The sequence below is a fragment of the Danio rerio genome, chromosome 7 (genome assembly GCF_049306965.1).
Source record: "Danio rerio strain Tuebingen ecotype United States chromosome 7, GRCz12tu, whole genome shotgun sequence".
Classification (NCBI taxonomy): domain Eukaryota; kingdom Metazoa; phylum Chordata; class Actinopteri; order Cypriniformes; family Danionidae; genus Danio; species Danio rerio.
The window spans coordinates 39497773-39523094 of record NC_133182.1 but is presented as its reverse complement, the minus strand read 5'-3'; the positions used below and the strand labels follow the sequence as shown (position 1 = coordinate 39523094).

The 25322-nt window shown below is 37.4% G+C and overlaps 1 protein-coding gene across 2 annotated transcripts in view; it reads left to right on the top strand.

Moving 5' to 3' along the window:
* ambra1a (autophagy/beclin-1 regulator 1a) overlaps nucleotides 1-25322 on the top strand; it is a 106457-nt gene that overhangs the window by 54273 nt on the left and 26862 nt on the right. For both annotated transcript variants that reach the window (XM_002667669.8, NM_001281992.1), the window contains 4 exon segments: nucleotides 10167-10355; nucleotides 13333-13487; nucleotides 18487-18626; nucleotides 22093-22203. In XM_002667669.8, coding sequence (XP_002667715.3) covers nucleotides 10167-10355; nucleotides 13333-13487; nucleotides 18487-18626; nucleotides 22093-22203 — 595 coding nt within the window.

The window sequence follows — 25322 nt, the reverse complement described above, 5'->3', positions numbered from 1 at the left end:
CTGTGATAGCCAGAATCAAATTAATTCAATATTACAAAACTGGAAAGAGCTTTAGTATTATTTAAGCCCTGGTCATATCACATGATTTTGTCACTGTTTTGGCTTTATTTCCTTGACATAGGGTGTCGTTTGAGATTCTAAATGACGAATAAGCGTCATGTCACAAGATTTAATCATTTTTTTCTCGCGTGTGGCATAGTTCATGGCAACCGATACCATGTCTGTGCCACCTCAGAAAGTGTAGCAGATGTAATTTTTTCCCCGATCTTCAAGTTTCGTCATGTAGGTGACGCTGGACAATAGGAGCATATAATTTCTTAGTTATATCTGCCGGTTCTGCTGTTAATCCGTGGGTCATCATAATCAAAAAAGACGCTGCATATTTACTTATGGGTGGGTCTTGGGTGGAAAAGATCATTGGTTATGCAAAGTTTAAGTATTTTCTCTAAAATATTAACATTTTATAAGCAATTGCATTTGACAGACTGGCTCAAATATGCAAACACCTCCATTTTCACAATGACTTTCAGAGATCTCTCAGCCTTCTGACCGAGTTCGTTCTTTCAAGGTAATCTGAAAACACGTTCAGTGCTTCTAATACATTATAAAAGCCTTTCCTGCTTGTTCAAATTACTTGATTGAACTAATTAAACTTAAACTGACCATCGCGATGTTTGATTTTGCCATTATAAATGAAAACAATATAATTTAATATAAGTTTATCTGAAACTGAATATTTCACAGTGAGGCAGTGGCGCAGTAGGTAGTGCTGTCGCCTAACAGCAAGAAGGTCACTGGGTCGCTGGTTCGAACCTTGGCTCAGTTGGTGTTTCTGTGTGGAGTTTGCATGTTCTCCCTGCCTTCGCGTGGATTTCCTCCGGGTGTTCCGGTTTCCCCCACAGTCCAAAGACATGCGGTACAGGTGAATTGGGTAGGCTAAATTGTCCGTAGTGTATGAGTGTGTGTGTGAATGTGTGTGTGGATGTTTCCCAGAGATGGGTTGCGGCTGGAAGGGCATCCGCTGCGTAAAAACTTGCTGGAAAAGTTGGCGGTTCATTTTGCTGTGGCAACCCCGGATTAATAAAGGGACTGAGCCGACAAGAAAATGAATGAATGAATGAATATTTCACTCATTTTTATTTAGACTAGATTATATTTTATTTAACAAACCAGTTTGTGCTTTGGCGCTAAAGTTTATAGCGCAATGGTTGTTGTTTGGACTGGTTGTTGATGGTAGATGTTATTCTTGCTTATCTAGTAGATAACAGACCAAGAAAAAATATATTAAAATTAAGATACAAATTATACCAAACGAAATTAATTTCAAAAAGATATACAAATTATTTTTAGTGCCCGTCCATTACTCAACTGTGCGGGTGGATTATGTGTTTTACTCTGTGGAAAATAAGGATTTAATTAATGTTTCACTGTGATTGTTTTGTTACAAGCCTCTGTTGTAAGTTTGCTTTTGTTTTTTTTTGTTTTAAATATGTCATTATTTTGTCTTGAGCATGATTTTTGTTTGGTGCTGATGTGCTTTCATTTTCTCCGTCTCACTCGCGGCAAGTTCAGACGAGGTGTTTAATAAGAAACCATGGCTGGAAAGTACACATTTAGATTTAAAAGAAAATATCTTAATATTAAAAAGGAAATTTAGGTATGATCCTATCCATGTCAAAAGGAATGCCCTTTAATAAAGTAGCCTAAGTGTCAGCAAGCATGAGTGTTTATTGTGATTGACTTAAGATAAAAAAAAACAAACATTGAAATTAAAAAGATAAAAAATATTGTTACAGCAACACTTGTGACTTCTTTGGGAAATAACGCTCATTGTAGATGTCACGGGCTGACTGATCGTGAAGGAACATGTAGTCTGACATGTTTGTTACACAGCAAGTCACGCAAGTCAAAACAAAATTGCATAATCTGACATAGCAACTTTCGTAACTTACAATAAAACTTGTTTGTCCTGACCAGGGCTTTAGTCTAACTCCAGTCATGTTTAACTAAAAGGAGAAAAGTAAATCTACGATCGCTTGAGGGTGAGTAAATGATGGCATACAGGAGATCAAAAAAGACCTCTTTTCCCAATACAAGAATGATTGTTGTTGTAGGACAACTTCGATAAAAGGTTTTGATCCACTTCAAATGTTGACTAGTGTATACCCAAAATGGATAGTTCACCCAAAAATGAGAATTCATCATTCATCAAAAAGTCATCATTTGCATTTCAGAGTTTTAGAAGAGTTTCTTTCTTCTGATAAACACAAAGGAAGATCATTTTTGTTGATCATTGTTTTTGACTATGGATGTCATTGTTTACCATTTCTCTGTGTTTTTTTTAAATACTTTCTTTTGTGTTCAACTCATTCAAGGTCTGGAACCACTTGAGTGGGAGTAAATAGTGAGTAAATGTTCATTTAACAAATCTATTTAACAAAGATCGGATTTTTGATTTTGCCCCGTACTGTTTGTTGTCCGTAATTCAGCAGCCATAATAAAATATGCAGCGTGTCCATGAACAATTCTTCAGTGTGATTTAATCCTATTAATATTTAACTAACACAAATGTTCAAATCAATGATTCATGAACTATCAACAGTGTTCTTTGTTACTACATTGATTACTACTTCTATGTTACATCATTGTATTGCTGCCTAAGTTTAAATCTGAGACTAATAAGACTGTATGTTTTCATATATCAAAACAAACATATGATATAAAGTTGGAAAACTACAGTACATTCACTTAAATCAAATCTTACTTGAGTAAAAGCCTTTGCTCCATACTTTGTTGATGCACCTTTGGCAGCAATTACAGCCTCAAGTCTTTTTAAACATGATGCCACAAGCTTGGCCCACCTGTCTTTGGGAATTTTTGCCCATTCCTCTTTGCATTACCTCTCAAGCTCTATCAGGATGGATGGGAAGTGACGGTGTACAGCCATTTTCAGATCTCTCCAGAGATGTTTAATAGGATTTAGGTCTGGGCTCTGGCTGGGCCACTGAAGGACATTCACTGAGTTGTTTTGCAGCCACTCCATTGATATTTTGGCGGTGTGCTTTGGGATATTGTCATGCCTGAAGATGAACCGTCGCCCAAGTCTGAGGTCAAGAGCACTCTGAAGCAGGTTTTCATTTCGGATGTCTGTACATTGCTGCATTCATCTTTCCTTCCATCCTGACTTGTCTTCCAGTTCGTGCTGCTGAAAAACATCCCCACAGCATGATGCTGCCACTACCATGCTTCACTGTAGGGAGTGTATTAGCCTGGTGATGAGCGGTGCCTGGTTTTCTCCAAACGTAACGCCTGGCATTCACTCTAAAGAGTTCAATTTTAGTCTCACCAGACCAGATAGTTTTGTTTCTTATGGTCTGATAGTCCTTCAGATGCCTTTTGGCAAATTTCAGGCGGTAAGTGACTTCCGTTTAGTCACTCTACCACACAGGTCTGATTGGTGGATTGTTGCACAGATGGTTGTCCTTCTGTAAGTTTCTCCTCTCCCCACAGAAGAACGCTAGAGCTCAGACAAAGTGACCATCGGGTTATTGATCACCTCCCTGACTAAGGCCCTTCTCTCCTGATCACATAGCTTAGATGGCCGGCCAGCTCTAGGCAGGGTCCTGGTGGTTCCAAACATCTTCCACTTTCGGATGATGAAGGCCACTGTGCTCATTGAAACTTTCAGAGCAGCAGAAATTTTTCTGTAACTTTCTCCAGCCTTGTGCCATGAGACAATCCTGTCTCAGAGGTCTACATTTAATTCCTTTGTCTTTATGCTTGGTTTGTGCTTTGACATGTACTGTCAACCCTGGTACCTTAAATAAGCAGGTGTATGCCTTTTCAAATCATGTCCAATCAACTGATTTTACCACAGGTGAACTCCAATTAAGCTGCTGAAACATCTCAAGAATGATCACTGGAAACAGAATGTACCAGAGCTCAATTTAGAGCTTCACAGCAAAGGCTGTGAATACTTATGTATGTTAGATTTTTTAGGGTTTTATATTAATTTTAATTAATATAATAATATTAATTAATTTGCAACAATTACAAATTTTTTTTCACATTGTCATTATGGGGTATTGTATGTAAAATTTTGAGGAAATTAATTAATTAATTTCCTGTGGAAAGAAAAGTGGAAAGTACTAGCACTATAAATACTTTTCGGATGCACTGTATTATAGGCAAATTTCATTTGGGTTGAATTATTCCCTTCTTTATCAGGAGTAGCCACAAACTATGATTTTATGTATAAGACATGTACTAGAAGTCCCATTGAGCAAAAACTCAGCTAAAAGACATAAGTTTCAAGGGGTTTATTTATATTAAGACACTTGATCTGCCATCAGGTGTCTGGTTTTGAGTCATTTATGAGCATCTTTATTGCATTGGTATTTCTCCTCTGTTATATGAAGGGCATGTGTGTGTGGATGAGGGATGATTATGTTTTTCATGAATGTTTGTGTACTCTGTTTATTGACCTTGAATCTGGTTTTATGCATGGCTGTTTTTCAGAGATGCGTTAATCCACGGATTCTTTTCGTCTGCTTCTCTTCCCTATCCTTCATTTCTGCTTATTAATCTCTGAATAACAAGACACATTTCCCAAACTCCTACAAAAAGCATGTCCAGGAAATCCCTGTCACTGCTGTTTAGACTTTGTACTGAAGTTTCCGACAGAGTGGCTCTGCAGATGACAGAGAGTGTAATGGCAGTGAGTAATTCACGACTGACTCAGTCTGGGCCCCAATGGCTCAGGCAATGGAATGAATCCAGTTTAAATATTCCTGTAAAAGCGTGATTTATTTCGGTTGTCCAGATGCTCTCAGTCCACACAGCAGCTGGAGTCCTGAGCACCGTTTATCATTCAGCATCAGCCACTGACCCAATCAAAACCCTAAAAAAACACTCACGCTTCCACAAAAATAGATGATTAAAACACACTTTAGCATGTGTAGCAATCGTCTGGGCTTTCCTCCTAGTGCCACCGGAATAGCCGTCACTTTACCCCAGCAAATCCATTACTCAGGTCCAGCAGGGAGCTCTGTCTGCTTAGGCCCTGAGCCACTTATTCATCTTCAGCAGTGTGGGCAATGTTACACAACCTGCCCTTCTGACCCGGTCCTGCTACAAGACAAGAGTTTTAATTTCATTTGGTTTCATAGTGTGTGCGTGCGTTTTTTTTTTTTTTTGTGTGTGTGCTTTATTACTGTTAAATGGAAATAAATGTAATGCAATGAATTTAGCTAATAATAGGAGCACTAACTGAAGCTCAAGTAGCATTATTTTGGTGATACTTTAGATTGGGGGCACGTATATTCTTAAATGATTGTTACTAGCATATTAATACAACGCTGGCTGTTTATTAGTTCAATTCAATTCATGTTTATTTATATATCGATTTTACAATGTAAATTGTGTTAAAGCAGCTTAACATAGAAGTTCAAGTAAATTAAAACTGTCTGTCCAGTTTTCTCAGTTCCAGTTCAGTTTAATTTAGTTCAGTGTGGTTGAAATTTCACTGCTGAAAGTCCAAACACTGAAGAGCAAATCCATCGATGCGCAGCTCCACAAGTCCTAAGCCAAGCAAGCCAGTGACGTCAGTGTCAAGGAACAAAACTTGACCAATTGATGAAATGAAAGAAAAAACCTAGAAAGAAACTAGACTCTGTTGAGCATGACCATTTCTCCTCTGGCCAAACTTCCTGTGCAGACCTGTAGACTAGGCGCCAGGGACTGGAAAACGCTGGACGCCTATTGTGGATAACTGCAGGTGTGAGTAGGTCACCGGGGAGTGTTCAGGCTGACCCAGAGGATCAATGCGAAGACTCGTCTGTCACTGTGGTCATACAAGAATCAGTCTCATCCTCTCCACCCTCTTCATCACCGCCACAGCATCTGTTCAGGATATGGCCTGGACCAGGATTATGGATACCTTGGCATAATTTCTTCACAGTTCTTGGATCGTTTCAATGGTGCTGCATAATGACTGGGGGCCTCGGGATGAGAATCCCAGGTGGAAATAGAGAATAACGAAAATAATTAGCGTAGCTGCTGTTCATAGTGTATATAATCGAGATGCAAAAATGAAGTGCTATAAATGAAAATAGTAGTTGTACAAATAAACATAGAAACAAACATGTATGAAAATGAGAGTTACTAACAAAATGTGTGGTGCATTAAGACAGAAGGAGTGTGTACTAAAGGTGGTTTGTGAAGCCCACTCACCTGTGTGGAGCACACTCATGCATCATGCTGTTATGCCTGTATGCTTTACTAAAAAGATAGGTCGTTAATCTAGTTTTAAACTGAGAGAGTGTGTTTGAGCCTCGGTTGTTATCAGGAAGGCAATTCCAGAGTTTAGGAGCCATAAATGAGAAGATGCGACCTCCTTTAGTAGACTTTGCTATTCTAGGTACTACCAGAGATCCTCTTGAGAAGCCAACCTTTGAGAAGGTTGGTTAGATAAACAGGAGCTAAATTATTTAAAGCTTTATAGGTATGAAGCAATCTTTTATAATTAATGCAGAACTTAACAGGCTGCCAGTATTAGGATGATAAAATTGGGGTGATATGATCATATTTTATGGACCTGGTAAGAACTTTGGCAGCTGCATTTTGCACTAACTGAAGTTTATAAATGGAGGATGCTGGGCAGCCAGCAAACAGAGCATTACAGTAGTCCAGCCTAGAAGTCATAAAAGCATGGACTAGCTCTTCTGCATCTGAGATGGATAGCATACTTCGTAACTTAGTGACATTTCTCAGATGAAAGTAGGTGGTTTTTGTGACATGGGAGATATTATTTTCAAAAGTTAAGTTGCTGTTTAATATAACATCCAGATCTTTTACGATTAGATCATTTACATGTCTCTTAAATTATAAGTAAATGCTTCCTCAATTGTTAGTTGCTTTGAACAAAATAATTTCTTAATAATTATATATAAATGGAAAAAATGCAGGTGATAGAATTATTTTTTTTTTATCCTTTGTTTGCTTGATTTCTTTCAAGAGCACACTTCAACATGAAATGCGTCTTCCACATTCAGAACTGAAATTGGACATCTTTCATCATTTTTATTGTTGTTTTTTCATGAACCGATCTCCATCTTCTTTCTCTCTGCTCTACTTGGCCTGCAGTGAATGAGTGGGCATGAGTGACGGTGGGTGGATGGACAAGTTTGCGTGTGTGTGTCAAAAAGTGAAATGCAGGTCCAGTCGAGCAACAGCCTCATCATTGCACTAAATCATTGGCCTGTTCAATTAACACACTCCTGCTTAAATCTCTCTTCCTGTCCTCTCAGACTCTCTTGACCTCACTCACCGAACACATGCACACAAACACACACTGGGTGATAAAAACAAATCCATCTTTATAAATGTGCATAATTACTCAGTCACCTGCCAAAACTCACCTGCCCTTGTTTAGCTTGTGTGCCCTTACATTTTTTTTCCACCCAGCATCGTCCGCACACACACTCACACGCCAGCAAAATGACAAACACTTCAATCACACGCACCCATACAAAATTACAAATAGCCCTAATTACACCTCCCACACACTCGCACCTGATGCTTTATTCAGAGACCTCTGCACAATCACACACGTTGATGCATGAGACCAGAGCAGCGCGTTATTGTTCCCTTAATGCTTTCAAAAAGTGACTTCATCTAAACCATTGTTGTGAATCAACCGTCCCAGCTCACTCACATTTGTGTTCTCCCCATGTTTACACTGTGTCTGTCTTTTGAATATTACTACCATTCTGCGGTTTGAGAGATGGCTTCATCTGGATGCAGATTGCCATGGAAACAATAAAGGATTATAAAATGTGTGTAACCGAAAATGAAAACAGGAATCAAAATTAATCTTGGAGTTGACATGTGGTTTCGAGAGCAGAAGCTGGATCATTTTCTCTCTGCACACTGCCGCTTGGCTGAATAGTAGTACTATGTATTTTATGTGAGGTTTATAAGGTCTCTCTCTCTATCTATCTCTCGCTCTCTCCTGCCAGTCTGCGCTTTTATTCATTAGTGTGGGCTGAACAGATGTGACTGTCTGTTAGTCGCTAAATCACTTTTATTGCACCTCAACTTATGGCAATTCTGCAGCTTCTGCTAATTTAGCAAAAAGATTGTTACACAGAGTAATGCTTGTGTGCAAATAGAGATTTGAATGTGGAATGGAAATCTGGCAGATGCAGAGGCTGACACTGCAGTCGGTTTTTGGCAAATTTTATGAGCGCGCTTGCTAAACGTCCTTGCTCTAAAAAGAGAAGCTGAATGTTCAGTTTAAATAAAGCAGATTAAAGCGTATTTAAAATATGACAAACTTTATGACACTCATTATGTGCTGTCTAATGCATTTTCAGTTAGAGCCTATACTTTGTTAAGCCTTTGTATAAACAGGTTGTCAGTATATACTTGACTTTGTTAAGGTTTATATATGTTTAGGTAGGGTGGCACGGTGGCTTAGTGGTTAGCACAGTCGCCTCACAGCTAGAAAGTTACTGGTTTAAGCCTCGGCTGGGTCAGTTGACATTTCTGTGTGGAGTTTGCTTGTTCTCTCTGTATTAGAGTAGGGTGCTTCAGTTTCCCCCACAGTCCAAAGACATGCGTTATAGGTGAATTGGTTAAGCTAAATTGTCTGTAGTGTATGAGTGTGAATGGGTGTTACCAAGTGATGGGTTATAAATAATTACCTCCAACAGTTGTTTCAGAGCTCAATTTCACTGTCCTTTTTGCTGGGTCTAATATTAAACACAAACAGCAGCTGATAATTTAGAATGCTGTCAGTTTAAAAAGATAGTTCACGCAAAAAATAAATTATATTATTAATTACTCGCGCTTAGGGCTGAACAATATATCGTTTGAGCATTTATTTATTATATTTTTTGCTGATGCACTTTTTAGAAAAGGACATGATCATCCCAGTCAATCAAAACTAATGAAATCTTTCCAAAAAGAGCTATTCAAATAATCTGGTGAAAGTAGTCATATCACAATGTATATCCCTGCAAAACAAAATATTGCAATGTCAGATTTTTCCAGTATCGTGCAGCCCTACTCGTGCTCATGTTGTCATACTTCAGTGTACAGTGCTCATGAACGCGTGCCCTATACTGATACTGAGGAGAAGAAACTGTTGAATAAAGTCATTGTTAAGTCGTTACTAGCTTTAACTCGTCTACTAAAGATGAATATTTGGGTGTTTGGAATGACATATGGATGTATGATTCATGACAGAATTATCATTTTGGCATGTCGTTTTTGGGACGTTCAAGACATAATGTAAAAATGTGACACATTTGATTTTTTTCTATGCTTTTTACATCCTCTTAAGACATAACCAACTGTTTTCAAGAATACTTACAAGGATAATCGCATTGAAAAGCAAGCGGAAACAAAAGAGAAGAGTACTGAATTGTTTCACATCCTATTGTGCTTAAATGTTTTATATTTGCTTGAACTGGCAAGACTTTCCAACACGTACAGATTATCAAATTTAAAGATAATGGAAAAGTGGGACCATGACGAATCCACCAACTAATACCTAACCCACTATTTTAACTCTTAAAATAAAAATTTGTCTAGCTGCACGTTTTAAATGGCATCTATGATGAAAATCATCCTATAGAAGCTGTTTGGACAGAACTGTGTGTAGGTATAGTGTGTCCACAAGCATATTGGGGTGATATAAAGACAATAATTCTCTTTTTTTTATTTCCTGACATTAAAATATGAACCAAATCCTTCTGAAATATTTCTCACAAACGTTACATGAGATCTGCTTTCTTCATGTCTGTGACTGTGCTGTTTATCTGATGCAGCCGAGGCGGAGATTGTAGCACACTGACAGGCACATGAGAACTAGCATCAAAGGCACAGGCAACAAAAACAGCTACATTGTTTACAAAGCAGAAGATTCAGATTTTTCTTGAAACTATAATAAACAATCGGATGGGTGTTTTGAGCTGAAACTTTACAGACACATTCTGGAGGCACAAAAGACTTCTTTTAAATCTTGAAAAAGGGGTAAAATAGGTGCCCTTTTTATGTTGTATGTGTGTTAAACTTGCTGTTTAATAATACTTATTGGTTGTTATTATTATTAGGCACCTCTTGAGGGTACATCTCTAACTTTTTGTTTTGTTTATTTTCAGCGTCGGTGAACGTTCTGGTGCCTAACTGTAAGATCTACAACGATGCGAGCTGTGATATCTCAGCGGATGGGCAGTTGCTGGCCGTATTCATTCCCAGCAGTCAGAGGGGTTTCCCTGATGAGGGCATTCTGGCTGTTTACTCTCTCGCTCCGCACAACCTGGGAGAGATGCTCTACTCCAAAAGATTCGGTGGGTTATCCTAAGACATAAACAACTTAACCTTTTAAGTGCTGTTAGTTTGGTTAGTAAAACATGACTCTTTTTCCTTCGCTGACGAGGATTTAATATACTGATTGAGTCATCAGAGCTAAAATTATTTCAAACTTGTGCTTAATTAAATCGAAAGCAAAGGGACATGGCTGTTCGCATTGTGCTCTCACTTCCCTTTCTAATTGGCTGAACAGACAGCAATGATGGAGCTCTTTTAGAGACAGCTTTAATTAGATAGTCCCCGTTTAAAAGCCAAATGAAGGCAGTGCTGGGACCAGGCTGCTAATGGAAACCAATGATGAGGAAGTATGAGTCCTGCTTGTTTTAGATTAAAGTGATTTTAAACCCCGGTCTCTCTCTCTCTCTCTCTACGGATTGGTCACCGCCAGCGGCGGTAAAGGCCCAGAGGAACTATCATTCATCCTATCCAGTAACAGTGGATTAATGAGAGCAATCGACCAGGATCTTCAATACTAAACCGCTCATTTTCATTTGCTGATCATCACATCGCTAGTGCTCTCTCAGCCGTCCTGCACACACCAAGCAAGGCTGATTTCAAAAGTTAAATGGTTGCAAAATTCAATTAGGTTTTAGGATGAGAAATTATATTAGCTATAATTACAGTCTGTGCAGGTCTAGGTGTGAACTTTTCTAATTTCATGCTTTAACAGATTGGTCTGAATGCTCTGCTTCGAACATTTACAGCAATTAATAATGCAAAAAAAATGGGTGGTTTAGGATTAATAGGGTGCAAAATGTATTTCCTAGATTTTCATCATTTCAATTTTTCTTATATTAAGCATTAAGCTTCCTGCAATGACTAGACTTTTTGTTTTTTAAGGTTCGGAAATAGTTTATATATATATATATATATATATATATATATATATATATATATATATATATATATATATATATATATATATATATATATATATATATATATATATATACTGTACATGACAAAAAAAACATTCCTGTTTACTAATTACAAAACAAGCACTATTACGTAAAATAATCAGTTCAACAACACTGACTACGTTTAAATGGACGTCAGTAATCAGTAATATTTGCCTTAATCTGATTAAGACAATAATGTCATTAAGGTGTTTACATTAGTTGCTTTTTGAATGTTCCTTTCCTAATTTTACATGTTATAGCACATAATTCGACTAATGTCATCGCATCCCTACACTATCCACATTGCCTCCGGAGTTTATGTAATTTTTTTAATTTCATTTTTAATAAGTCGACGTTAACTGCAGTTTGACACTTATATTTAAGAACATTGCATGCATGCTCTCCTCGTGAAAAACCAAGGTATTGAATGTACATATAAAGTAAGGAATGCTGGAAGAGTGTTGTTTTAATAGAATTTGATACCACAAGGCAAATGGAGGGAAACATCTGCATTTTGCGAATCAAGTTTCTGTGGTTATTTTCTGACTCAGTAGGTGCAGAGAAGAGTGTCAAACAGCCTTGTGTGTATAGACTATTGTCACAAAATGTGCCTATATTCCTACATGACGGAAATAGTTTAAGGTGTGTGCTTGTCTGTACTGCACTTCAATAATGTGACTAAAATCGGCATACTCCACATGTCTTAGGGCTCACACTATGTACAGATGCCTTGAATCGGACCAAAGCACACTTGTCCCCCCTCCCGTCTCTCCCGACGGCCCGCAATCACATTACAGTCGGGCCTGGGCACGCTTATGTCATCGATGATGTGCCGATCAGTAAGCGATTTCGTCCAGCACAGTAGAGATTTCTTCAGTAGAGATTTCTTAAGTCGTTGGAAATGCAGTGACACGCAGTCAAATATTTCGCCAAACAGATCAGCCACTTTTGACGCTCATAAACAATCATAAAGTCCTCATGCTGCAGGAATTAGGAGATTTCCTGAAGATGCAGCTGTCAAGCAGTTGAACCTACAGCCAATGAGAGAGCAGCAACCACTACTATGGGTATTTGCAGGCCAACATGAGGCTGGGGGAGAAGTAAAAGGGCTTCTTTTCGGTCTATTTGGACCCAAAAAATGGAGGAAAAACTAGTTTAAATTTGGCAGGAGCACCCGTGTTTGACGTGTCATCTGAGCAATACCACAACCAGGTCAAAAAAGAAAAAAAAATCAGGAGAAATTGCTAATTCCACTCAAAACCCAGGTTAGCAAAATAAGTACATTTTCTACCCCACTAAAGGCTTCTATCTTATTATGTAGTTAATAACAAAGGATATACTATGTGACCGAGTTGTTTTTATGTCACTTTTCGTTTTGTTGTAAGAAGCGAGACAAAGTTGCCGCCGAGTCTCCTACTGTAAAGTCATGCAGTTTGAAACCCCCTGATGCTAATTTATCCTGCAGTGTAAACACAGCAGAATGCTAGAATGGAATGCTACCCCAGATAGTCATGCAGTGTCAAAGCTGTGACGACTTTGAAAATTGTGCAAAAATCGTCTGAACTTGGCATTAGTCAGCTTTCAGATAATGCTAAAAATGGACACACACTGAAAAAAAATGATTATTTGGATTTACTAAAATCCAGTTTGCTACAATTAAGGTAAAACAATAATTATGTGCAAATAATATATATGTGCCGAATTTAAACAAACAAATTGAGTTTAATATTGCTACATTTTATTTGTTTAAATTCCAATCCCATATAAATTGTTTGCAACCACTTGTCGTAAAAAATTTGTAAACCCAAATAAATTTCTTTCTTTTTTTTTATGTATGACTGTGATACTTCAGTGATATTTCAGTGTATGGTTTTATGGTCCAGGGTTACATATTGTTGCTTTAACCTTAAAAGTCTTTGAGCAAAGAGCATATTGTTGAATTTCTAATTTTACATAATAGCATTTGTTTTGTAATTAATTGGTGCAGTTTTTGCTTCAGTTGTTTTTTATCTGTTTGTTTCAGCTGTGAGTAACTTCAGTGTTTGTTTTGTCACAGGTCCAAATGCCATCTCTGTCAGTTTGTCTCCGATGGGTCGTTACGTGATGGTGGGTCTGGCGTCTCGCCGCATCCTGCTGCATCAGATCAGCGATCACATGGTGGCACAGGTCTTCAGACTGCAGCAGCCTCACGCAGGAGAGACGTCCATGAGGGTACGTCACTGCTGACCTCATGTCTTCTTAAGATTCATCCACTGCTCCTAATATTATCACAGTGGGTAGAAAAAAAATACAGAAGCATCTTATGAGTGGGAAAAAAGTGCTATTTGTTTTTATAAAGCTAGACTGCATGAATTTACTTATTCACCTCATTTTGCAGTGTGGAGACAAGCTATTTTCTCTTAATGTGTTCATTAGCCCTGGGGTCAAAAACATGAGCACATAGAGGGATAAACACTAGCGTACATGAAATGGAGATAAAGTTGTTGTTAAATGAAGTAATTCGAACCAGCATACGAATGTACAGCTTTAGTAAAAACACTTAAAATTGAAACCACTTAAAAATATGAATTTATAAATTTAAGTAAAAGCTCAGTTTAGTTTTATTATGTAAACTTGTAATGACATATTTTCCAAAAACAAAAGTGTTGTAATTTTTGTGTAAATAACGATTGGTCCAAATTAGGGCTGGGCGATAATATCGGTATCAAAAAAATATGTATTCTGAGTAATGGAAAAAAAAGAGTTTGGTATAAAGTGCGCGGTGAGCTTAGGGTGTGTAAGTGTCATCATTGCACACACTTTCTAACACTTTGTTTATCAAGTTTAAGAGTCTCTTTAACATTTTTTTATTTTAATATAAAGATATATCTATTATTTAGTTTAAATATATTTGTTTTTGACTATTAAAACTATTTGCCTTAGTAATGTTGATTAATTAAAATTAATTAAAGCATATTATTCACAGCCTGCTATAACATTAGACTGTGCATTAAAGCGGGAGAGAAACTTGAGCATTAACTACATTATCATGATGATGGACTCACTTTTCTTTGAAAAAAGCTCCTCTTGTCCAACCTTTTTTTTTGCTGTCGCCATCATCACTTGTGTCACATTTTTTTTCTTGCATGGTTTTGTTTTTTTCTCCTGCAGTTTTGGCACTGTTACATCCGAACACAGCTACAGCCTCTCACATGACAGCAGGGAAAGGCGCAGCCAATCACAATGTTCATATGTGTTTAGAGGTGGTGCGACTGGAGAAGAGAACGTGATTTACCCTCGCTGCATGTCTAGGTTAATATTGACAGCGAGATTTCTTTAAAAGTGAGTTAAATTATCGGTGGGGACATTTCAATAGTTAATGAATATTGGTTGGGACGCGTCCCCTCCATCCATGCGAAATCTACACCCCTGTATGATGAGCTTACAACAAATGAACAAGCATGTTATGAAACAAGCTTCAGAAAAATGTAATTCTGCACATTTTTAAAAAATACAATAATCAAATTTGCCAATAAATAAATCAATTCATGCTGAAAAAAATATTCAAACCACAGATACACATACTGTATCTCTTAAGTCAGTTATGTCCAATATAACTATATAATAAATTCAAAAGTCAAGAAATAAAGAATTGTGTCTGAAAGCTTTTTCCTTTTTTGACTGACAGTTTTTACCAAGCCACTTTCAAGGTTAAACCTCCAGACAGGACCACAAAACCCATTTACTTCCCTTTTTCATTTTTAGTCATTCCTTTCATGAGGTTTGATTATTGTGAAGTTTGGTTATTACTGGTGGTCTGCCCTATGTAGATCAGCTCTCTGTGCTCTCTACAGCAGAGGGGGGAGCCTGGGGTTTAGAAAAGCCTTTGAGTAGGAACCTGACCTAGATACGCTCTTTTAGAAATAGAAGGGGGGGAGAGAGAAGTGGGAAAACTGTCTGTTTGTGTGGAGCGAAGAGCATAAATGGAAATATCTACATGGTTGACTTTTGTTTTTGTAAGCTCATGCTCATGGCAGGATTCTGAACGATTAATTTAAGTGCAACGGAGCAGGAGAGCTTCGTTTTTATCCTTGCGTAGTCTCTAAACATACAACAGCAAATCTCTCTTCACAGAGGTTGGAAAAGCCACGCAGTGGACGCTTGTTCATGGGTGTATTTTGTCAGTGTTGTTTCCCTGCTTTTAATTAGGATGGCCACCACAGTGGAGCTCTTACAGTAACGTCTGTTTGTTAATCAGAAATTAGGATGGAAAGTTTAGTGCCAGTGTTATTGCTGCTAGAGCTGTATTTAAAATGTGAGCCATACATGAGATCGGTCTCTCTTAATGACACTCTCAGGAGCTGTTTCTATGCTCTAATGGTTATTGAACACCACTAACAGAGATGATGTAATGAATGTAGATAATGCAGCATTATGTCGTATTTGATACAAGTCTTTCAGCTCCACCGCTTTTCACACATCTCTGTGTAAAGTTGCTTTTTAGATTGATTTCATTGAATTTTATCTCTGCATTTTATGTTAGACTAAGATGAAACTTGTCTTGAAGATCAGATGAACTCTTTAATCATCACCAAAACCACTGGACCTGTCAGGTGTGTGTGTGTGTGTGCATGCATGTGTGCGTAAGCAAAGGGTAAATGTTAAAGACCTGGCCCAGTACACTTAATAATAATGGGAACATGGCGGACAGGTGCTGAATGCATTTTAAACAGTCCATACATTATTTGCCATAACACCGTCCCCACTGGGCGCCTGATTTCAGCAGTAGCCATAGCAACAGCACCTTTGGGTACGTTTCGTTATCTGTGCTTTCTGCTTTTATGGCCGTTTGTTTATTGAGACATTTCTCTCTCATGCTATGTTTATTTGTTCATTTCTATCATTTTATATTCTATAATTTGATTATGTTCTGTTTCCTCCCATGTCTTTATTTATTAAAGGAGATCTTTCTGTTTGTTTATATGAAGTGATATTTTCTCATATGGCAGTTAATGAATGAATTTAATACATCAGCATCGTTAATGTGTCTGCTTATTACCAGGATTAATTATACTCCGGAGAGTGGAGAGAGAGAGAAAATGAACAAAGGTTAGCCCGAGGCTCTATCTTCAGCTTTGCTGTGAACAACTTTTTCTACACATACATTTTTTAATGTAGTAGTGATTTTTCATTTTCAAGCTGTTGCAAAATACTCATCACGCCGCTTACCTGCCAATGTTCTTTTATAGATGCGTAGTTTCAAATTAGGATGTTTTTAGATGGGGAATTTGCTGTTAATTATTTTGTTTTTGAGCACTGTGGCATTTATGAACTGAATGAGTGTGCACTTGCATTCCTCTTTATGCATTTAATCATGCATTAAATTGAAAGTCTGACAGTAAAGACAATTATAATGTTACAAAATATTTCAATTTCAAATAAATTATGTTTTGATCTTTTTATTCATATAAAAATGTTATTCATAGTTGTGTAGTTTTAGTGTTCACAATATGATTTTTGCCTTTCATTTTAGGAACTGAATCAGACTCATATTAATTAGTCTGTGTTAGGACTGCACAATATATCAGTTCAGCATCAATATCGCAGTGTGCTCATCTGCAATAGTCACATCGCAAGATATGTAATGTTAAGTCTGAAATATAATTGAGAGTGAGCCACAAAACACGTAATTTGTAGAGTTTGCATGTGTACTGTTTTTAAGGCCTGTGACTGAGCCTTTCAAGAAAGCTTAGAACATTTGAGCACAAAAATTATGACATTGTCCAGTGGCAATACAGACCTTGAAATGGAGACACTCATCTCTTACTCATGAAATCAAGTGTCACTTGAATCCACTCTTGAATTATAAGATTATAACAAAATGGAAAAATGAAATAATAAAAAGCAATAATTATAGGAGAATGATAATAAAATATAATATATAAAAGCCTAATAAAATGACAAATAATAATCATTATCTAATAATCAATAAAATGATATTATGATAGTTATATAAATAACTATTGATCAGAGGATTAAATAAAATAATTTAATGAATCAAAATGATTAAAAACCAATCAAAGTAAAACACAACACAAATGAATTGTGTGTTTTTTTTTTAAACAACACACATAAATTTGCCATAAGGTTTCTCAGATGCCTAGTTAGATTCTGCAGAGGTGTAACAAAGATTTGTTTTATTTAATAATATATTTGATTAATTATTTTAATGATTTATTTATAAATTGTTTATAATTTTTTTCTTTATAAAAGAATTGAAAAAGTTTTTTTCTTACTAAGAATTTTTGTCTTGTTTCTAGTCTAAACCTCTATATTTCAAGGCGAAAACAAGATTATTTTACTTAACAAATTGGCAGATAATTTAGCTTGTTTTAAGGGAAAAAAACTATTACTTTCTTCTGGAATTAAAAAAAAAAATTATATTTTCACTTGATCTAAGAATTTTTAGATAATTGGACTAGAAAAAGGGACAAAGCAAAGAAAGAACAGTATTTTGTGCATTGTGATTGTTTCATTTTTGTACCCATTAACTGTTAGACATCCCAATATATGATTTTTTTCAATATCGTGCAGCCGTAGTTTGTGCACCAAAAATCTGTGCTGCACATAAATCCCCTCTCAGAAGAGCCCTATACTGTGTGTTTGAGAGTGAAGCTGCACAACGTCCCTGCAGCATAGGTCCATATGTGCACACACTCACTCTGTTCAGGTGCTGTGGTGCAGATACACACACAAATACGTGCATCAGTCATACATGCTCTCTTCCCTGAGAAACACCAGTCTTTGCGGCTTTTATCCTTGTCCTGAATTTCCTCTGTCTAGAGTAAAGAAGGAGAGAAAGAGTTTGTCTGTTGATCACTCATCTGCAGATGAATGAGACCGCTTTCTCTCTCTCTGGCAGACATGAGCATGTCCTATTTTTGTCCTTTTTTTTCTGGAGCCAGTGGAGTGTAAGTATTATGCCAAGGCTGACAGACAGGGGACAGGGGAATGGATTGGAAAAGAAAGGGAAAGAGTACTTTGGAGAATGAGATTTGACTTTTCGCAGTTTAGCCTCTTCTCAGTTATGCTAGCAGCGCTGTCATATCTGACACAGACTGCAATCTACAGTGCAGAGGATAATGAAAGAACCTGACCACTGAAAAGAACTATTGCTGAGAGTGTTGTGGGATGTTTTAAACAGGTGTGTGTGTGTTTACGTGTTTTTCAGAGGGTGTTTGATGTGGTGTACCCAATGGCACCAGACCAGAGGAGACACGTCAGTATAAACTCTGCCCGCTGGCTGCCAGATCCGGGGCTTGGGCTCGCTTATGGGACCAACAAAGGAGATCTTGTCATCTGCAGACCTGTGTGAGTCTCCTATCATCCCTTCATAGCTCTCTCAGCCCTTCTTGAGGGTCATAAATCACTTTTTCTTGTAGTTTTCTCTCATTAAAGACTCCAAAATGCTGCCGTCATGTGTTTTATAAAGCAAGGTTAAAAAACTCAGCTTGACTCTGCAAAATAATTGCTTGCCAAACATAATGAGCACTTTATTCATCTGTGGGTTGATCAACAATAAATGAGAAGTGATCGTTAATGGCGGTAACCATGATAAAAACAAGCTGCTGTTATATATTCAGTCTGTGTGTTAAAGCATTTGGTTGTTCTGAATTGTTGAACTCAGTCAGTCTTTGCGCTGATATGCCCATCTGTTTTTGTTTTCTGGGTGAGAACAGCACTGTTTAATGTTTATGTAAATGAACATCATACATTTCAAATACTTTCTCGGTTTTGTCAGTTCTTCAGCAGTTTTAAAAGAAGTTTCCCTACTAGCGTTTGGTGTTTGTTAGCGAAATAGACACTAATTAATTCACTTCAAGGATCATTTCCCTCTGCTGTATTTTGGTTGTATAATTTGCAGCTTGGCTGTGGATGTTGCTTTTCTGCAAGTTTGTCATAATTATCATCAAGGTTACCGTGGATACAAAAAGACCACGTTGCAACACAAACATTGTCTCTCCAATGTAAACATGCTCTCACTTCATTAATGCAAACAGTTTGCTAATTGGAGAAAGCAGAAAATTCACAGCCTTATTTTAGTTTATGAACTGGTCTGGTGTCCAGCACTAAGAAAATATAACATTTTGTGGCTTGGACACAAAAAGGCCAGCGGCTTCATTCATAATACAAAGTTTTAAGGCTTTTACACTGTAATCTACCAAATAATGGCAAATGTTTTGTTTGTATGGTTTGTTGTTTTATTATATCTGTTGTCACAATAAAACAAAAAATGCTTTATGCTGCAGTCACACCTTGTCATAATTTACCATGATTATTAAATGAAGCTCACATTAAGACAGCACGATATAAGGAAAAATATAACATTGCAATATATTTCAATATAGGCTTGTTACAGGTTGGAATTTTGTAATTGCTGTGATTCCAACATTTTGTTAGCATACCTGTTTGTGCAATTGCTGTTGTTATCTCATGCCCAGTTCTTTATTTCTATCCTATTCCAGTGAATTTTCCTAAAATGTCTGTCATTTTTGGCTTCTGGCTGAATGCAAATAATAATTTAGTATAAAGATAAACAACGAAAATAAAAATCCAAGGCACTCAAAAAGTGATTTTTTTAGTAGGTGCTGTTTTATAACCTCACCGGCCACTTTATTAGATATACCTTACAACTATCAGGTTGGACCCACCTTTGCCATCAAAACTGAAATTCTTCGTGGCATAGATTCAACAGGGTATTGGAAAATTCCTCAGAGATTTTGGTCCATATTGACATGATAGCATCTCGCAGTTGCAGCACATTCGTCAGCTACACATCCATGATCCGAATCTCCCGTTCCACCACATCGAGCAGTTGGACAGGTGTACCTAATAAAGTGTCCGGTGAGTGTAGATTAGCCATGTTAATTAAGTTTTTTTTATTTTTTTTATTTTATTTTTTTTTAAATGTCACTTACTTTTTGAGTACCTTGGACTTATGATTTAAATGTTTATCCTTATGAATCCCTTACTCAAAGAGTACACCTTAACTACCCCTGAAGCACTTTTTGTTTGATTTTGGATTTTTAATATTTAAGCATGTTACATTTTTAGAAGACATGAGGCTGGAAACATCAGGGCTGGCAATAACACACAACTAACACCCATTATTATTTGCACATCATTTGATTTCAGATGGATGAGCAGTCCAGTCCAATGAACAGTATAATGCACGCTCATTTGTTCAGTATTTTAGTCAACACTCGGCATGGTTGCATTAAATTCGTATGAGTTTGAACAACAAACTGAGTCATTCTCTGAGATCCATTACAAGACCAAGTCCTTTGACTTTATAGTGTCCAAGAGCATATATTCATGGTCTTGGTCTCTTGTTATCAATCTGGAACCACATGAGCTTAGTCTTGATTCAGACTCAACCTCCTTACTGTATATTGGACTCACCAGTTTTTCACACAGGTCAGAGATACAGTATTAGGCATTGCCATAATTTAAATAAAGTTTAGTCCTACTCTTTATAAGTCTTTTGATTTGATTCTCAATCTTAAAATATGTCCTGCTTTGTTTCATTCCCTGTACGCTAATGTACCAGAGGTTTGGAAAATTGGCTTTACCTTTCACTGAAAGCAGGCAGGACCACACACCGCTTTCTCTCTGTCAGCACCCATAAGGCTGTTATTCTACAGCTTTTGATGGACACTGAAGGGAGAGGGATCGATCCAACTGAAACTGGTAATTAGCCTCCAGTGGTTCCAGATATCAGCCTACTCTCATGCTGGGGAACATCCACTCATTATGATGTGTTGGAAAATAAAGGATCAATTTTTAAAGTGCACAAATATTGACATGATATTCATGAATGCCACAAACAGGCCTACACAGCTTGTCCTCCGCCATCAGCTCAAAACAGTGGTGATTCTGAGAAATTAATTACTTTAGCTCTATAATACGCATCACTCATCAGCGCTTTGCTTACAGGTGTTTTTAAACAGGAGATGTTTTGCTCTTTCTTAGTTAGGCTCTCTCAGAGAAAAAAGAGAGAGACAAATGGACAGAGAGAGCAGTAGAAGGGAAAAAGGGGCAAGAACTAGAGCTGGACAGGCCCATTGGGAGGCAACATCTCAGGGAACTCTTGGTTGGAGACAGGTGCGCGGGATGGTTGGATGAAGTGGATGTCAGCCTCTGCAACTACGGGACTGTCAGTGCTATGCTAATGAGGCGCGTAGATGCATTGTGGGAGTCCATGGGGAGCATGGCGAGTTACTTTGAGCTAGGCAAATGAGCAGTCAACGGACTATAGCTCTGACACAGCCGAGGAAGAGGGAGCTTTTTCTTTTTTAGCTGCCATTGTTTAAGCTCTTTGTTCTCGTACTGTGTTTGCTGAAGATTTTATCTCTATTTAAACCCAACAAAGCAAAACGAGGGGTTCCTAAAGTCGGAGCACAATCATTAGTGACAGGGGGTATTTTTTATTTCTGAGAAAATTCTAATGAATTCTTTTTACTTTGTGCTCTGACTCAAGCTATGTTTGTCTGATTTGGTTTTTATTACTTGTTTGTTAAATCAGGTAAACACATTTTCCCTTTTATTCTCCATTGAAGACTTGCTTTATTCATCTCTGTGCAGTTAATTAATGCCAGTGGATGACACCTTTGAATTAAGAATGGTTTAAACCAGTTTTCATTTCATTTGAAATGAAAGTCAATGTTTTTTCTTCTTGCATAAATGACATTGTTGATAAGCCCTTACTTTGATTACAGGCTATTTTCACTTTTTCTTTCTTTGTCTCTGTATGTGACCATGGAAATGTGGCGTGCAGCGATGTGCATTCTGATGGCAGCAGCACCTCTGAACACTCTGAGCGAATGTTCACCATCAATAATGGTGGAGGGGTTGGACCCAGTAGCAGCAGGAGTGGAGACAGGGCAGGGTGAGTATGGACATACTGTTGTTAGGAGCACAAGGACATTGAGCTGGTGTTTTAGCACTTCAAAAAAAATGCCTCATTGTGCTTTATGCATATTACCTATTATGCATTATGCAGTGTGTAATGTTCAGGGTTCCCACAGCTCATGGAAATTCTGCAATATCATATAATTTTAAAAGGTCTATTCTAGACATTGAAAGTTAGTGAATTTAAATATTTTGTTGTTGTTGAATATCATGGAATATCAGTTTTTTTAAACATTTAAATTTTACTTTCCATTTATAAAAAAATTTTTGCATTTTTTTTAATGTTGTTTCATGTCTTGCCTATTAGTCTATTTTTCAGTGTCATTTTTTTTCCCCACTTGTCAACCAGCAAACACTTAAGTCAAATGCAGTCACCAGGCTTTACCTGTTTACCTGCTCAAAACAACAGCTGTCTGTTTTTCTGTTCATTATTGGTCATGGAAATTCATCTTTTTTAGTTAGTGAAAGTCAGGGAAAAGTCAGGAAACTGGTCTCGGGTAGGAATCCTGAATCTACTATAGCTTAAAAAGTCATTGAATAAATAAAGAACTACTACACACATTTTAAAAAATAAAAATAGCACACATAATAGCATTGTAAATCAACCATCTTTCTTTGTTTGTTCAGATATAAATTAAAATTCACTCACTTAATTAATTCACTTTTTTCCAGCTTAGTCTCTTTATTAATCTGGGGTCGCCACAGCGGAATGAACCGCCAACTTATCCAGCATATGTTTCAAACAGTGGATGCACTTTCAGCTGCAACCCATCACTGGGAAACACACATACACTACAATTTAGTTTACCCAATTCACCTTTAGTGCATGTCTTTAGACTGTGTGGAAAACTGGAGCACCCGAAGAAAACCCACACAAACACAGGGAGAACATGCAAACTCCACACTGAAATGCCAAATGACCCAACCGAGGCTCGATCCAGCGACCTTCTTGATGTTAGGCGACATCGCTGCCAACTGCGCCACCAGGCCACCCAAATTAAAAAATTTAAAATGAAAAAAAAAATACAATTTCATAAGTGAAACTTTCATGGACAGCTCTCCAATGTGTAGTGTCATTATGCTTTATCATCAGTGACTGGGGCTTTTCCCGATTCTGTCAGCCTCTTGCCCACTTTACTTTCTGCCTATTGTCCATACCATTCTACCTTAAACGCTAAACAAATCTTTAAACAAGAAAGAGAATTCTTAAAGCAAAACACTGTTATTGTGTACAAAAAATTGTAGTATACTGTATTGTGTGTTACCTTCAAATTATCCCTGGCCAGCCTTTCGCTGTTCAGTGTCCGGCAGAACCAGCATGTCACTTAGTTGGATGGGCATGATAGCAGAGCACAGCTGTGAGCCATGGCTGCTGTTAATTAAGACTCATCACAGCAGCCATGAATCCAGCCTCTGTTGCTGACACTTATTTTGGAAAAAATATGCCTCTGTGAGGTGTGACTGCTCATCCCTTATTGCTGGTCTTCACTCGCTGACACACTTGTCCATAATGAACTTAATGAGACATCTTAGTCTACTCTACAGTAGCAGTGTTTCACCCAAGATTGTGATAAAAGTGTCCATCTACCCTCACACAGCTTCCTGGCCATTTTATTGATTCCTCAGTCCCAGGCTCTGGAGCAGGTGACTATATAGGACACAATAACAGCCTGTAAGCTAATATATAGCTTCATATAATTAAGCATCCATAACTGATAATATGATTGTGTTTGTGTCATATTTGTTAATAGTAGCTTCATTAAAATGTGTTCCAAATAAATTTATCCATACAATCTTTTTTTTTCTTAGGTTATGTCTAAATAAATGACAAAACCAGCTTTGAATGGCAACAGTTATGTCAAGAATCTGTTGACATTTCAATCAGCAAATGAAAAGCAGATTAAATATGTATCTGTAATCCATATTAAAACATTAATATCCTTCAAATTATTTGTATTGCGTGTGCATGTGTGTTTATGGAGCATATGGGGAATTTGGAAATTATGGTTTGATGAAAAGTGTTTAAATTTTTTTGTAGTGCATTACTATGTATTTAACATGGTAAATATAAGTCCAACAGGTATAAATAAGCTAAATGGGGGAAAAAATAAAATGACTAAAATATGACTAATACAAAAAGCCATTTCACTCGTAGGAATATGACTAAATCAAAAATCTGCTGCAATTTGCTGTTCATTTACTGTAGACCCCATTAACTTTCATCACCCTGTTTAAATAAATGGTCTCCCATAAGCATCGATGGTTCCATGTAGGATCTGAGACATCGACACAACCACTTTCCATTGGTTCTTTAAAGTAGAATTGGTTAAAAAAATAGATTGGGTAAACTTTGTTTTTCAGTGTTTAAACTTGAAGAATTCTCCTTCAAGCCGGAGAGGGCCAGCCAACCTTGTCCAGTCGAGCACTATGGCCAGTGGAGTTCAAGTATCTTGGGGTTTTGTTTGATGGAATGTAAGATTGACAGGCTGATTTGTGCAGCAGAAATGTTATCAAATCACTGTTCAATTTACATTCCTACTCTCACCTATGGTCATAAGTTTTAGGTCATGACCGAAAAGACAAGATCTCGAATATAGAGCTGAAGGAAGTGTCTGAGATGAGGGAAGAATGGAGACTCCTGCCCCCATAACCTGGCCCCCTGCATAAGCAGTTGATGATAAATGGACCAAAACCAATAAAGCTTTCCCAAAAATATCTTTGCTTATCCCACAGAGGAATAAAACGCATTGGAATGACACAAGGTCGAGAAAACAGTCATAGAAATTAATGTGTTTTTGGATGAACTATCCCTGAACTGCCTGTGTAATTGTTCAAGGAGGCATTGTTTGGTTTGCTAGCATTGTGCTTGTGTTGTTTTCTCCTGCGGATAAATTACTGCTGCTTGTATTATTCTCAAGTTGTTGTGGGTGAAAGGGTCTGCTAATTATATGCCACTGTTGAACGTCCTCACTTATCCAGCTTTCATGAAAGAAAACAACATTGTGTCAGGAAGGATTTAGCATTGTCTAGCAAGTACTTCTACTGACACGTGTCTTCTTACATCTAGAGCTCCTTCAGCCTTGTGCAGAACTTAAC